At 31.7% G+C, this 16,903-nt stretch overlaps 2 protein-coding genes across 4 annotated transcripts; both read left to right on the forward strand.

The window, feature by feature from the left end:
- The first annotated feature begins 5,240 nt into the window (after nt 1-5,240).
- On the forward strand, nt 5,241-7,467 carry LOC133668068 (pheophytinase, chloroplastic). The gene is made up of 6 exons (XM_062087812.1): nt 5,241-5,705; nt 6,133-6,244; nt 6,344-6,437; nt 6,566-6,743; nt 6,824-6,893; nt 6,973-7,467. Exons 1-6 carry the CDS (start codon nt 5,317-5,319, stop codon nt 7,282-7,284), a joined length of 1,155 nt encoding a protein of 384 aa, XP_061943796.1. The 5' UTR covers nt 5,241-5,316; the 3' UTR covers nt 7,285-7,467.
- Nucleotides 7,468-11,574: 4,107 nt separating this feature from the next.
- On the forward strand, nt 11,575-15,900 carry LOC133668201 (uncharacterized). Of its 3 annotated transcripts, none has more exons than XM_062087966.1 (7): nt 11,576-12,120; nt 12,246-12,321; nt 12,464-12,594; nt 12,689-12,759; nt 13,144-13,225; nt 14,548-14,595; nt 15,509-15,900. In XM_062087966.1, the coding sequence occupies exons 1-6, from the start codon at nt 11,713-11,715 to the stop codon at nt 14,566-14,568; spliced, it is 789 nt and encodes a 262-aa protein (XP_061943950.1). In that variant the 5' UTR covers nt 11,576-11,712; the 3' UTR covers nt 14,569-14,595; nt 15,509-15,900. The 3 variants fall into 3 exon arrangements, with proteins under 3 accessions (XP_061943951.1, XP_061943950.1, XP_061943949.1); XM_062087965.1 differs by having other exon boundaries at nt 11,577-12,120; nt 15,497-15,900; XM_062087967.1 differs by lacking the exons at nt 14,548-14,595; nt 15,509-15,900 and having other exon boundaries at nt 11,575-12,120; nt 13,144-13,231.
- Nucleotides 15,901-16,903: the final 1,003 nt, after the last annotated feature.

The following is a 16,903-nucleotide window of genomic DNA, read 5'->3' on the forward strand; positions in this document are numbered from 1 at the left end:
TACATATAATAGTTCATACACATTTAAAGTCTAATTTTGAGTTCATTTACTTTTGATTCATCAAAATCCATATCTGGAGATAAGACAAATATAGTGATATTTTAAATAATCACTGGGGGTAAAATTTATAAAATAAATTTCAATGACCTCCTTTTCTATTAAGAAGAAAGCTCATATATTAAGCTTTAGTGCTATCTTATTACTCATATAATAAGTTTAAAATTATCTTATTTTTATTCATCATAATATAATGGGGGCAATTACCTGTGTGAGAAGGCTAATCTTTTATTTGTACGACATATTTGTCATAGTTTATTTTTAATGTATGTATTAAATGCAAATATGTATGTATATCCTACAACTTATTTAATTAGGCATCAATAACATCATTATTAATAATAAAAACATTCAAGAATATTTTGGGAAAAATATTATACATTAATACATCAATATCTACATAATCCAAGTGACTTAACATGCCTATTGAAAACATCTCTTGAAATAAGTTTTGTAAATGGATATGCAATCATTTCTTGTGTATTTATGTATTTCATGTTCACTTTATTATGTGCAACCATATCATTAACAAAATTATACTTGATATCTATGTGTTTGGTTTTTCCACGGTACTTGGAGTTTTTTTTATGTACTATTGCACCTTGATTATCATAGTTCACGTGTACCTAATTAATTACAATATCAAACACTCCTAAATGAACCAGAAAATATATCAACCAAATAGCTTATTATACTACAATTAAAAATGCCATGAATTCAGCTTCCATCATAGATAAGGCTATACAAGATTGTTTCTTACTACTCTAAGATATGACACCATTGTTCAATAAGAAAACAAAACCAGAGGTAGATTTTATTTCATCCTTATTTCCTCTCCAATCAGTATTAATCAGTATTAATATAGCCTCTTAATTAAAAATCATTCCCTTGATAACATATTGAACATATTGAATAATCAGTTATGCTATTTAGATATCTTAATATCCTTTTTATTGCTTTCCAATATGCTTGACCTAGGGTGGATTGATATCTGTTTACCAGTGCAACAACATAACAAATATTAGGTGTTGTATGCATGATTGCGTATATTAAACTCCCAACTATACTGGAATAAGGAACTTTGCTCATTTGTTTCTTTGTTTATGAAGTCATAAGATATAATTTTTAGCTTGAGGCTTCAACTTTTAAAATTGAAGTATCTATGGGTTTGCAATCTTGCATATTAAATTGCATAAGGATTTTGTTGATATATGACTCTTGTGAAAGAGATAATATCTTTCTTGAGTGGTCCCTTGAAATCTTAACTCCAAGGATATATATAATTTCATCCAAGTCTTATTATTTCTAGCTATCAGAATGTCACCCACATATAATGATAAAATCATAAAATTCTTTTTGGACCTTTTAATATATACACAATGATCTTCATTGATCATAGTGAAACCATATTATATGATTACATTAAGAAATTTAATATAATGTTGTTTTGAAAACTACTCTAAATCATAAATTGACTTCAAAAATCTACATATTATGTGTTCCTGTCATTCCCTAACGAAACCTATCTATATAGATTTCTTTTTCTAATTCCTCATTAAAAAAAACTTTATTTACATCCATTTGATGTAATTTAATATTCAAGTTAGTTATTATAGTTAGAATTAATCTTATCGAGGTAAACCTCATAACAAGTGAAAATGTTTAATAATAGTCAATTCCTTCTTGTTGTGTATATTCTTTAGCCACTAATCAAGCCTTATATTTCTCGATACTGCCATCAACCTTTCACTTTATTTTAAGAACCCACTTGTTCCCGATAAGCTTATATCTTTTTAGAAAATCAACCAATTTCTAAACTTAGTTTGATTTCATAGATTCCAACTCTTCTTCCATAGTTTTAATTTATTTTTTCTTAGTAGTGCATGTAAGAGCTTTGTTTATATTTCTTAGCTCCTTTTTATCTTGCATAGTAATAATAAGTGTTTCCTTTTTAATCTCAAAATAAAATAATGATGAAGAATGCTATAATGACCAGTTCATCGTAGATGAGATTGATTCATTAATGAATCAATGGAAATGTTACAACCACTCAAACTAGCAATCGTAGATGTATTCATTATAGGTAGCAATTGAGGTTCAGTTGAAACAAATTCATCTTCCTATAAATTGCTTCCACTCGAAAGCAAGCCCGTTTGTATTTGTATAGCTGAAGTATTCTGGTCCTGAGTTTCATAAAAAGATAGGTCTTGACATACTTCTATTTTTCTAGAAAAATTATTCTCCAAGAATGTGATATCTCATGATTCAAATTTAGCTATATTTCTATTTTATTGTTCACCTATAAACACTTGTCCTTTTGAGTGTTTAAAATATCTTTTAAAGATACATTTCTCCCCTCTTGGACCTAGTTTTTTATATTTATGATAAGAATCATAAGCATAAGCACCACAACCCCCAAAGGTTTCAAAAAACTAAAATCAAATTTTTGTTTTTTCTATAATTCATATGGCGTACTTATAACTGACTTAAAAATTATATAATTAAATACATACATGACAGTTAATAATGCATCACTTTAATAGATGATAGGCAAATTTACTTGTTCCATCATTGATCTAACCATTTCAAGTAGGGTTCTATTTCTTCTTTCAGCAATACTATTTTGTTGTGTCCGTTCTATTCCTCTTTCATTATATAATTTTCTAAAATGATCAAATAAATATTCACAACCTTGATTGGTTCTTAAAGTTTTTATTTTCATGTCCAATTGATTATTCATTAGGTTCATGAATTTTATAAAGCAATTTAAAGCTTTTGATTTATGATAAATTAAAAAAATATATAAAATCATCTATAAAGGTGATGAAATAGACATCTCCATGTTTTTCTCTCATATTCATTGGACCACAAATATCATAATTAATTAATTGGAATGAAAATTCAACTCTAATATCTTTTTCAAATGGTTTTATTGTTGTTTTTCTAGCTACATAATATTCACAAGTAGATAAATTTACTTTTCCAACATTTCCTAATAAATCTTTTTTGGCTAGATATTCATTAATTGTTGGCCTAAATGGCCTAGCCTTGCATGCCATAAAGTCACACTATTCTCACAATTAGTAAAAGATGCAAATAAAAAAAAACATACATTACTTGTATTATAATCAACATCTAATACAATAAAAGATCCAATAAATATCCATTACCATGAAAACTTGTTTCTAATGACAAGTTAACACTATTTTCATGAAAATACAAATTAAAACCTAGCTTTAGTAAAACCAACACAAAAACTAAATTTTAACAAATATCTAAAACATATAACATATCAGGTAGAATTAAGGTTCGTTCTTCATGCATGACTAACATACATGTTCCAATCTCTCTCACATCTACTTTAGAGTTGTTTCCAACATTCAACCATCATGTTCAATGTGAGATTCGCTGAAATTCCACAAAGACACCCTTATCCTTCACGACATGGTTAGTGACTCTTGAGTTTACAATTAACAAATGATTGGATTCACTTAGAAAAACAAAACTAGAAACATCTATTATATTCATAAATACATAAGGTCTTTAAAATTTTTAGGCTCTCTATAATCACAAGAAAAATATTTTTTATTACCATAGTTAAAGCACTTGACTTTGGTCATATTATTGCTTTTCTTTTTAAAAGGATGTTTTTCTTTTCATGGTTGGTTCAACTTTTGCTTTTTGGTGGCTTCCTCTTTATATTTTTTATACTAAGACCTATTTTAATACCTATGCGCGCGCGCGCGCGCGTGTATATATATATATATATATATAAGTTCTAGGTTTGTTGGCTTCAAGGCGATCCTCTTCCATCTCAATCTCAAGGTGGCGTATTGCATCTTTAATCATTTTGATATTTTCATTGCAAGTCAAATGCATCTTTATATGCTCCAAGTTACAAGATAAAAAGCATATGATAACTTGGACAATTTTTATTGTTATCTATTGTCACTAAGCTCTGTTTACATTATTATATGTTGCATGCATGACACAAAAATTAAGTAGCCTAGCGATGGCAACTTTTATTTGTTATGAAATAAAATTTATAATAAATGTTTTCTTGATAAACATAACATTTAACTTATAAACAATTTTTATTATGCATAGTGCACTGCCCTATTTTTTTTCCTTTAATTTATGTAGAATTTATGAGGAATCATATGTACACTCCACAATTCTTTCTAAAAGAAAACTTTGAGATTGCAAAAGATAAAAGCAAACAAATCACTTGGAATTTGTAGTTTTGAAGAATTTCAGTTTGCACATAATTTCAACACGCAAAGCAAACTTGGGATTTCATGAACATACATAATATCCACAACTTAACATTATTAAGTTATAACTTATGCACATAATTAAAGTAAACAAACAATTTTCAATATTTAAATTTTTTGTCCAAAACAAAACCTTTTTTTTAATGTATCAACTATGTTAAAAATAACCAGATCAAACATGTTATTTAAACTAGAAAATATGTAACAACATGCTTCGATACCAATAATAGAAAAAATAATAGAAGAGAGAAAAAAAAAAGCGTGTCTCAGAAAACTTGTATCACTAATCTAAATACAATCACATTAAATAATAATGAATAATACTTGTTATTCATTGTCTAAGTGTACCTTATTTGCAGAAACAATTCTTCAGTGAATTGACAGCGAGTTTGATTTAAGAGTTTTTTTTTGACAAAAAAATAATTATTTTCTTTTTTTTTTAATTTCTGTTAATAAATATATTTATAGGGATGAAGAGTTACAATCCTTGACTATTATTGTCAGGATATAACTCGCTAATCCAAATTCATTTTTTTTTCACATACAATTAATTAAACGTATGAATTTTATACAATATAAGGGTAGATGAATACATAATCCAAATGCAATTGGCTACAAGTCATACAAAACATATGAATTGGAATGGAAACAAAGAAGCAAAAAACAAGAAACAGAAATTGTTAGACTTGGAGAAGAAAACAACAAAGAAAAAGAAAAAGAAAAAGAAAAGGAACTGTAGCTCAACTTTATGAAGGGCAGATATTAAAGAAAAGCAACCTGTAATAATTTTGGATAGGAAAGTGAAATGAAAATTCATTATTTATTTTTATTTTGGTAAAATTGCTCACTGGCTATTGGCAAATGGCTATACTCGCCCTCACTACAACTAGTTTTCCATTTGACTTTATTACCCTCTAAAATTGATTATAGGATCTCTGTATTCTCATTCTGCAGAGAAATCAGAAAAGAAGGGACCCAGGGAGACATGGGCTTCTCGGCACTAGCAGTAGCTGCTGAGCTTCCCCTTCATTATTCATCAGTAAATAAAAATGGGGAACGTTTTCTGTGTCAGCAAAGGAAACATGGCCACATTCGTTATTGCAAGAAGCCCGTCTCTTGCAACATCAAGTCTAACATCACTGCTGCTGCCACCAGCGGTAATAATACTGCTACTACTGGTGCCACCTCATCCTCTTCTTGTGGTGGAAAAGTCTTGGAGATTAAAGAGATAAGGGAAAGGTGCACGAAGTGGTTGTGGAAGGGGCAGTTCTCCATCAATTACTTTGTTTCTTGTAATTCTGATTCACAGTCAAACCCTGGACCTCCTCTTCTTCTTGTTCATGGCTTCGGTGCCTCCATTCCTCACTGGCGCAGGTTAGTTGATTTTTGAAATAATTTAGCCACATATTAACTTCATACCCTTATCTTGATAATCTGCCTTCTTAGCCAATAGCCACTAACTATTGGTGGTGATATGATGTAGGGTCTGGTCTGTCTTAGGTTACATTTTGTCAAATTCAAGAAAATCCATTCGCTCTTAGAGCTCTTCTTCCATTAACCTTTTTGCTGTATATAAGATAAGATGGAAGCTATTTTCACACTTCACATGGATTGTCCAAGCTATATTTAGTGGAGACCGAAGAAAAACGTTGCCATATCCAGTTCGTAATGATAGAGCCATGTTTCATTGGTTTAGCAAGAATTAGTATGGTAGGGCATTTCTCAAAGTAGCTTTTACATTTTCGAATACCTTCTAAGTAATTACTGTGTTTTCTGTTCACACCATTGAGGTTTTTATCAGGAATATCGATACACTGGCAAAAAATTATACAGTCTATGCCATCGACCTTCTGGGATTTGGTGCTTCGGATAAGCCAGAAGGCTTTTCATATACCATGGAAGCATGGGCTCAGGTACTCCATTATCAGAAGTTGAGTTGTCTTGTATTTTACAGCGAGCATTTCTTAACCTTGGGAAAATGTTACCCTGCTAATTCTGGACTCACTGTGCAGTTAATTTTAGATTTCTTGGATGAAGTTATTCAGAAGCCAACTGTGCTGATAGGGAACTCTGTTGGGAGTTTAGCTTGCGTAATTGCAGCCTCAGGTAGTTGAAGCTGTACATTTTATTTCCAGAGAGAAGATACTTTCTACGAAACATTCCCTTGCAAAAACTTATCCATGCAGTCAAATCTATGGTTTTCTTCATGCCTGCTATACTTTCTGCGATTATAGATTCTAGTCAAACTCTGGTTCGAGGGCTTGTGCTGCTGAATTGCTCTGGTGGCATGAACAACAAGGCGATTGTTGATGATTGGAGGATCAAGCTGTTGCTGCCTCTGCTTTGGTTAATTGATTTTCTGCTGAAGCAAAGGGCAATTGCATCGTCGATCTTTGAGCGTGTCAAACAGAGGTATGCCATGCACTTTCACCAATTTAGCACAGAAATACAAGAGTGACTGCGAAAATCTAAAACTCGTATGATGGATGCAGAGATACTCTGAGGAACATTTTATTGTCTGTTTATGGAAATAAGGAATCCGTGGATGAAGACCTTGTAGAGGTAACATCTTCATATAGATTATTTGCAGATTTAACAGAACATCCACTCAGAACTTTCGTTTCCTCATGGAAACTTTCAGATTATCAGAGGACCAGCATGTGATGAAGGGGCACTCGATGCTTTTGTTTCAATTGTGACAGGGCCACCAGGGCCGAACCCAGTGACACTGATGCCTGGAATTTCCATACCTATTCTAGTTCTTTGGGGCGATCAAGATCCGTTCACGCCTATTGATGGACCTGTTGGCAAATATTTCTCTTCCTTGCCTTCTCAGCTTCCAAATGTGAGACTTTGTATGCTGGAAGGCGTTGGACACTGTCCTCATGATGACAAACCAGACTTGGTCCATGACAATTTGCTTCCTTGGTTGGCTCATCTTGCTGCTTCATGACACATTCTGCTTCCTAGAATGAATTTAGTTCAGGCCATTCCTTGTATATTGGGATTTAAGAAGCTTATCATCCCTGGCTAATTTGTATAGAAAATTATGATACACTGATACTCACCCGTGTTTTGTTGCGAGTCAAATATTTTTTTTCAAATAAAAAAATTATATACACAAGCTTTTGCACAACGTTTTTATATTTGAAATTTCTTTAGTGAAAAAAAAAATAAAGTTCATCTCTACCCAATATATATATATATATATATATATATATATATATATATATATATATATATAGATGAATAAAAAAAAACTCCTCAAAATTTAAATACATAACCAAAAAAATAATTGTCATTTAAAAGATTTTTAAATAAAATAAAAGAGAGGAGTATTAATCTAAATATAAAAAAAATAGAGAAAAAACATATAAAAAAGCATTAATTTTAAAAAAGAATTAGAAAAAAAAAGAAAAAAAATAAAGGCAAGGTGCTACTTGGCCTGACCCATTTCGTTAAGGCCTATACGTGGGCTTGCCCTGGAAGACCCACACTAAACCCTTATTTTTTTGTTGCAACTCGTATGCCCCATTTTTTTAAAAAAAATTAGACGAGTCTCTTATTAAGTCAGATGATGCGTCGTCTGATTTGACTAGATTCCGACAACTATAGTGGCCAAAAAATCATGAATTATGTTGTTTTGACCTTAAAAACTATTATTTCAACCAATTTTTAACCTTAAACACCTATAAAAATACTTTTGGAATTGTTATAAACATATTCACGACCTAAAAAAAACAAAAAATTATCCTAGCTCATATATATTTTTTCATGAATTTTAAAGGTAAAAAAACACCTAATATGAACTCTCCTTCTCACCGATATAGTGATATTATTCATTGTGTTCAATACATACGAGATCATCGAAAGTTAATGTCCGTTTGTATTTTTCTGAGAGCTAAGTTACTGTTCACTTCTCACTTGCATTGTTTATTATTGTTCGGTACATACAAATTCACTGACAGTTAATGTACGTCGGCATTTTCTTAAGAGTTAAGTATTATTCACTTCTCACTTACACTATTTATTACTGGTCAGTACTTACGGAATAACCGATAGATAAAAAAAATAGTCACTGATAGTTGGAGGGTTTCTAAAAATTTTCAATTAAATTGAAAATTTCAATTAGACTTTACAAATGGATACATCGATGAAAAAATTAAAAAAAATTAATATTTAATTGTCCGTTGGTAAAACCGTTAGTAACAAAGCCCCAAATTAAAAGACTAGAATCCAAAAATTCAGAACAGACAGACACATTTCTCTTATTCTCTCTTCTTCTGCAGCTTCTTCTCTTCTCCTCCCAAATCTCCATCTTTCTTTCTCTTCTCTCCCTCTTTCGATCCTCAACCCATTATCTTCTCTTCTCTTTGTCTCCACGCGCAGGTATGTCTTATCCTCTTTTCTCTTTCTTTTATTCTCTATTTATTTAATTAGGATTCATTTTTCTCTTCTCGAGCTCGGGAAAACTGAACATTAAGGTAAAATTCTTCTTTTTCCTTCTCTTTGTGTGTGTGTGTGTTTCACATTTTTGTTTTGCATTTTTTTTATATTTTTATGTTATTAATAATTATATAAATTTTAATGGAAATTTATTGTGTTTTTTAAAATTTTTGTTATAAATAATTGTATAAATATTGATGGCAATTTTTTTTTAATTTTTCCTTAAATTTTTCTATTATAAATAATTGCATAAATCTTGATGGCAATTTTTTTTAATTTTTCTATTATTAACAATTGTATAAATGTTATTGAAATTTTTTAATTTTATGTTCTTTAGTGATTGTATATAGATTGTTGGAATTTTTTAATTTTTCTGTTCTTTAATGATTGTATATAGATTGGTGGAATTTTTCTAATTGTTTTTTTTTCTAATTTTATGTTATTTAATGATTATATATAGATTGTTGGATTTTTTTAATTTCTTTTTAATTTTTATGTTCTTTAAAGATTGTATATGGATTGTTGGAATTGTTTTTTTTTTTTTTTAATTTTCTCTTATTAACATGGTTAGCTAATTCATTTTTTGGTGTTAACCAACAATTTTGAATAATAATGAAAATAACCAAAATAGTAGCCATCATAAATTAAAAAAAAAAGCTAAGATAATAGTTAGGATAAATTTATAGTTTTTAATGTGAAATTATTGTTGAAATTATTGATTTTTTAATATGGCTAAGATAATGTTAGTTATATTAGCATAATTGAAATTATTTGATTGACATAGATTGAAATAAAATCAACTAGTTTATGCAATCTAATTTAAATTGTTGTGTATTTACATGTTTAAAATTTTTAGGTAGTTTCTTGTATAGGAAAGGTGCTGCCGAATGTTTTTAAAATAGAAATGATTTGTGGTATCTCAATCATTTAATTTATGCCTTAGGAAAAGTCAATAGCATGTCATATAGATATGATTGCTGCTAGTTTTTCTAATAGCGCTTTTGAAGATCATGAGTTGTTAGGTGTAGACCAAGAACAAGTACCTGAGACACAGGAATCCATCTATGATGATGCCACGTCGAGGGGAGGTCCCTTCATAATGAGATTCATTTACTCAGAAATACTAGGCTTAGTGTAAGAATGATCTTTCAATGTAAATTTGTTTTCCCTTCACATCGAAATGTTAATAATTTTTAAAAAATTAATTTTGAATTAACGAATGCTTTTTTAGGTTTATAAACATTAAGGCTATCCAAACCATGACATCGGCGATCAAATCGCTGATGGAAATTTTATTGTTTAGATGAAGTTAGGTTTCCAAATATCCTGAATGGAAATCTATGATTGATACATGATTCAAAAGGTTTAATGTTAGTATCAACTTAAATATTATTTTATTATGTTGATTCAGTTAGTTTATTAACTTATTATTGAAATTTTTCTTGTACAAATTTTAACTGCATGGAAAAATCTGAATGGGATAGAGCTGACAACTCTATTGGAAGGAGGGTTTGGGAGAATCATGCTGCAACTAGGTAAGATTAAAATCAAGATAAAAAAATTTAATCATTTTATTCAATTTTATTATTCATTTACTAATAGATAATTCATTTGCACCATATAGGTTGTGTTATTTTTGGTATGAAGTGAAAAAAAAAGCCAAAAAATACACGAAAAAAGAGCTTTCAGGCTAGAAGGAGGTGACGATATAGAAAGATTTCAGACCTCCGTATGTCGCAGAGGTCATGTGGGTGGAATATATTTAGCACGTGCTATACAATCATTTTATGTGCGATCACACTCTAGTGCGGAGAACTGGAACCGGCGTGTTCACGGTTTCGTTACCACGCACACCGACAACTCATTCTATTCGTTTCACATGTGAAGCAGATGGTAAAATTCTTTTTAATTATATCTATTTTTTATTTGTTATTTTTTTATAAATATATTTAAGTAATAATAATTTTTTCTTGCAGGTTATGGTTCTTGGATGTAAACTAAGCTCGAATGAGCTTTTTATGGAAACAAACGTGCGAATTGATGAATGCTTAAAAAAAATGCAATAACTCGTGGATAGTCAAGTTCAGCAATTTGTGGTATGTTTAAAATCATAAATCAATAAAGAGCTTGTTTGGCAGTGTGGTTGCAGGTGCTTTTCAAATAACTTTTCGTGCCAAAATGCATGCCAATAATGTTTTTTTATTTTTTAAAAATTATTTTTGACATTAGCACATCAAAACGATCCAAAATATACAAATCATATTAAATTTTAGTAAAAAAAAAATTCAAATTTTTTGGGAACGCGGGTTGAACCGCGTTCCCAAACAATACCAAAATCACATTAGGCTTCATTGAATTATCATATACCAAACATTTAATTTAATTCTATCAATATTTAAATTTTTTCTTTTTATTAAAATTAAAATAATTTATTAAATATTAATTGAAGATATTCAATATGTACTTTAACAGTGAGAAAAAAAGATAATATTATTAAAATCATACTAGTGAAAAATTGCATAAAAAATACCAAATATAAAAGAATAAAAGTAATTGGTTCAACTAGCCGATTCAATCATCTTTAGTGAGAATCGAATGTATTTGGGTCTAGTTCCTTAGCTCTCGGTCCGACATGTGGCCGTCCGGGGCTAGTTCTAAATTAATTCCATTTAATGAGGGCACTATTGAGTAAAATCTGAAAAGTTTAGGCATCATTACTTTAACTTTGAACTTGCAGAGACTCAACTGAAAATTACACATAGTTTAGGCACTGGTTTGTAGTTTACTTTTTTCCTTCTTGGAGGAAGAAAGTATAATGACAGTCGAGAAATTCATCGGGAGAGAGTTATTTTCCTCGGACAACAATGGCTTCCTTTGGGACAAACTGAAATCCCCTTTACTTACCATTAAAAGTAATACTTACTGATTCAAGAAAATGGCAGTGTCAGCTCATTCGCTACTAAAATCAATGCTTCTCCTCAGACTTCCAATCACAACCAACACCATTGTTCCTACCCGCATATCTCGTCCATCTTCTTCTCCTTTAAATTTGATCTCTTGCCATTATCTCAACGCTTCTAACAGAACCAAATCAAGACATTTTCATTCACCAACCTTGTACACAAGAACTGCAGAAACCCCAAAAAAACACTTAATTTGCTTCAATTATAACACTTCTGCAAGTCATGGTAATGTTACAAACTACTTAGAATTGACAGATGATGAACTGATGAGACAGTGTGAGATGGACACGTTCAAGGCCTCAGGCCCAGGTGGTCAGCACCGTAACAAGCGTGAGTCTGCTGTCCGTCTCAAGCACCTTCCTACTGGGATTATTGCTCAGGTCACCACTAGCTTTACTTGCTTCATTTTCTGCCAAAACTGTACCATGCCGAATATGCATATAACATGTTTGCTGTTTTGTCTAAATGGTTTTTATTTGGTTCTTGTTCTTTTTACTGTATGTAGGCTGTTGAGGACCGATCACAGCATATGAATCGTGCTTCGGCTTTGAAACGCCTGCGCGCTCTATTAGCTATCAGAGGTAGAGACTTTTAAGTGCCTTTTGATTCTTTTAGTGCTCTTTTTTATTGCTGATTGAGTGAAGATGGACAAAAGTGTATGTTTTGTTTTGCTTGTTCAGATACTCCTTATTATTATTATTATTATTATTATTATTTTGGTAGTTAGGAACAGTTTGGATATTGATTCGTATACACCTCCATTGGAACTGCTTCAAATTCTTCCTCTTAAATCAACAATCAGAGGATCAGATTGTGGTCCACAAATTGGACCCAAGAATCCTAAATTTATCTTGGTAATAAAGTTGTTTTTCCTTTTAAAAGTTACATGTATTTCTATCCATTTTGAAGGGTTGGAAAACTCATTGCAAGTTTTACTCCTTAATATAGGGAATGCAAGCGTTGCTGGATCTAATCTTTGCTGTTGACGGCTCTATATCGGAAGCAGGGAAATTACTAGGGTACTTAGGAATGAGCTTTTCTATCCTATATCCCTTTTTTTTTTCTATACTTAAAACAGACTATAAGCCTTAAAAACTGAAACTTGATTATCTTCTAATGCTAGCCTAGAGGCTCTAGACACCATGATGCATTCTCGACTAGATTTTTAGTGGTTCATTTCTCATACCTGCAGAAATTAAGAATTATTTTTCACTGGTCCAATAAATGTATCATTTCCTTTTAAACCATCATTTGTTGTATTATCCATTCTAGTTTTTCTTGATCAGGGAAAACTTTCATGCTAGTCTGGCTTAGTGCAAGTAAACTTGATTCTTGATTATATTTGTTGACTGACTAGGTTTGAACAATCCCGCTCTCATGATAGTCTCTGCTGAATGTTGCAGGTTAAGCACAGGGGCTCTGTCACGTTTGATACTATCAGATGATTCTCTTAGGATGGCAGTGAATGATTTGAGGAATTCGAAGGTATAGTTACTAATTATTATTGCTAGAGTTATTGCAATTGGCAACATACTAGGTCATATCAATTACTATTTCCAGCAGAAGAAATGGATAAATCTTAATTACAAATGCATGCTAGCTCTTAGATGAGAACAGTTTTGACACTTTGCTTTGTCCAAGATATCCATGTCTTTGTAGTAGCTTGGTTTAAACTTTCTGTTCTGAGCTCATAGAGATGTATCATTTTGATGAGCAAATAAACTGATAATCTCCATCTTTGAGCTCATAAAAAACTAGGCTGCTTCACCTTGTTTTAGCCAAATACAACCTCTTAATGAGCTTATGCATTTCTTTCTAATTTGTATTTGCTTATCAACTCATACACAGTGGAGCTTTATATTTTTGATGTTTGGCACTTAATGGAGACAGGAAAGGAACTAAAACATTCATAACTTGATTACAGAACATTTCAACCTCCACATCTCTTGATATCTGTAGCATCAGCTTAGGTTGTTGGTCCAACTTGTACGTGTCAAAATAAAGTTAAAGAAAAGAAGAAAAACTTATAAAAATGATTTATTGTTAGCATTCCTAAATGTGGCATGATGAAAACTTTTCTGAGAACATCCTCTTTCCATGTCTTGGCTTGTATAGGCACCAACACATGCATAAATTTATTACATAACTCTTCTGCCTCCAGACACAACTTGATCTGAAGCATCAGCTTAGATTTTTTTGTTTTAAACTGCCCCTATTAAAATAAAAATAAAATGAAGCGGTGCAAAGGTGAAAGATCTATAAAAATGGCATCACATTAGTTTCCCGAAACTTCTCTTTTCATGCATCGGCCCATCAAGTTGATATGATGACCTGGATTGCTTGGTGATATATGAAGAGAAACTAGACACATTTTGCCATTGACTTGATTGAAAAGTTAAAACTAAGTGTAAAATGATCTCTGATAAGAATATTACCTGTTAAGTGTTATACCAAGGGAGTGTCAAAAATTCCAGACCTTAAAGCATCCCATGAGAACTGAGGGTAAAATATAATTTTTCTTTTTTCCCCTCTGAATGAGATCAGTAAAAGAAGTAAAATGCAAAAGCTGAAAACAGTCATTTCTTCACTTTTTTAGGTAAAATTTGTTCTCTATGACATCAGTAGGAATTTGCTTGAACAGAATAGAAACACAATTTTGCCTTCATTTTGTTGAATTTTTAATGCCATGTGTGTAAATGCTGTATTTTATGTAGTTTGAGCTTCTTTCACATGCTTTTTAATTTTTTTTCTATATTTATCCATTGAGCTATCAATAAAAAATCTGACCTTTTATGGGACTTTTCCAGGGTTTAAAGCCTCTAAGGTAGGGCTTTCCAGAGGCTACTTACATTCAGGTATAACAATTTCTTGATTTCTTCTTTTTTTTAAAAGCACCGCTTGTTTTATTTACAGTGACTATGCACGGAATGTCATCAATTAAAATAGCACAGCAGTTTGCATAGTCATGACATCATGCGGTGACAGAAAATATGAGATGGCAGAATGTTTTACCCAGAGGAACCACGCATTTAGATGCGTTGTCGTAATGCTTTTATTTACTGATTAATTTCTCAAATTTATCCAGATCCTTGTATTGCTATTTAATGAATTTATCAACATGCTCTCGGGGGACTTTTCTAGTGGAGTTGCACTAGAGTACAAAAAGTTTAAGATTCGTGCCTTGTACTGTTTGGAATCACTTTTGTGGTGTCTAGAGTAAAACATGGGAATAGGTTCGACAGGAATCATTTTTTAGCTTTAGTTGATGGGCCTCCCTTCACAAATGTGTAGTTCAATAATTGTTTTCCCTTCCTTTGAAGAATTCCGCGGCCCTTGTAGTGAAATGCTGTGTCTACCACACACTGATTGTAGTTTTTGAATATGTTTTGCCTATTGATTTTTTTTGTATTTGCTGAAGCTAGCAAAGCACAAGTGTGGGAGGATAGAATGAAAACAACAGAAAAGACAATGAGTTAAAAGAAAAATTTCATGTCGTAATAATCCCATTGCCTATCTGTTGGTGATTCAACTAGTTTTGACAATAATGACGTTAGATAGTGTATTAAACTTAATGTTTTTATTGGAGTGCATTTTTAACATGTAGAAGTCTAGACTACTGAAAATAGTGTTTAGATCACTGAATTTGAATAAAACAATAAATAAGAGTTAGCACATTTACATCTAAAGGCATCTGCATTTGTGGTTGGTGGCATTATAGCAAACCCTTTTATCATGAGTGCAAGCGTCCAATTTCAGGGCTGTTGGCAGTGTGTGCAGACCTTTCATCTGCTCCTGGAGGGTGCATGCATGGATAATGAGATCGGACAATTTCAACAATCATAATTGTCGAGTGAAATTCTCGTTTTTGTTACAAGTAAGCTTAGCACATCGTCATATCTGTCTTTATTCATAATAAAAATATTGAGCATTGACCATTGTAGTCGGGCTTGTTCTATAATTATTCGCTTTGTATCTTGTACTTGCTAGCCTGGAAATGTATTCTCACAAGTTGGTTTTGACCCCAGACAATATCCAACTTGAGTTGGGGAATATAGAGGATAAAAAAGAATCGTTTCATTCCCAAATACAACCTGTCAATTCACCCTTTGATGAAGGTTTTCAGAATATAGAAATTCATGATATTATTTGATTTGATGGAATATGAATGTATGAAACTGCTGTTAGAGATCTATTCAATCATTTATCCACACAATTCAATTTCTCCAAATCGGCCACTAGTGACAGAATAACCAGGCTAGAGAGTAGGCTCAGTTATCCTTCCACCTTGACATGTGTCGACATAATGGAATTTGTTTTGTTTGATGTGATGGCTACTATTTTTCCTCATCGTTTTTTCCTTAATTCATCGGGATTGAGGAGGCTTATTAGTCTCGTGTTTTACAGTGAAGATTGCTTCCATTTTTCAAATTCCCATCCCACTTCTCTCTTAATTTGAACTTCAGAATTGCACATGAAACCTCAAGTTTGAACTTTTGAGGTGTCCGCTGAGAGACTATTAGCTGTCACGATTTAGCCATTACTAAATATGACAAGGCATTTCACCCCGCAATATCTTACATGGGTCATGTTTTGCCCCTTGAGTGGCAGCTGAAGAAGTTGAAAGTTGTATTATAATGAATGAAGAACCTGTGGGTGTGAAAGAGAAGATATCATAACCAAAAGCAAAAAAAAAAAAAAAAAAATTGAGAAAAAGAGAGAAGATATCCAAGGTCAAAAATGCTTAGTATATTATGTTGTTGCCAATAGGAAGAAAGCTTTGATGCGGGAGAATCCTATTCCTAAGGAATGAGGTTCTTTCTCCCACCACTACAAAGAAACCTTTTTGCCCGTTGACTCTTTTAACACGTAGCAGTTTACTTGTTTATATCCACACTCCCAAAAGTTAAAAAGAAGGAAAGGAAGGCCTTGTAAAGCTTTTGCACTCCTTGTTTCGGTTTTCAAATTCACAACAATCAGTTCCCCTGGAAAAGCTAAATATTAATCAACACTAGTGATTGATTTGAGTTTACAGAGAGGGAGAGAATCCAAGGCCTTTAGTGGGATGGCCAATGACCACATTTTTCCTGTTTTCTTCCATATCATTCATTAATTAGAGTCAAACATGGGGCTGCGATTTATAATCCCATAAAGTTATGAAAAACA

The sequence above is a fragment of the Populus nigra genome, chromosome 11 (genome assembly GCF_951802175.1).
Source record: "Populus nigra chromosome 11, ddPopNigr1.1, whole genome shotgun sequence".
NCBI lineage: Eukaryota > Viridiplantae > Streptophyta > Magnoliopsida > Malpighiales > Salicaceae > Populus > Populus nigra.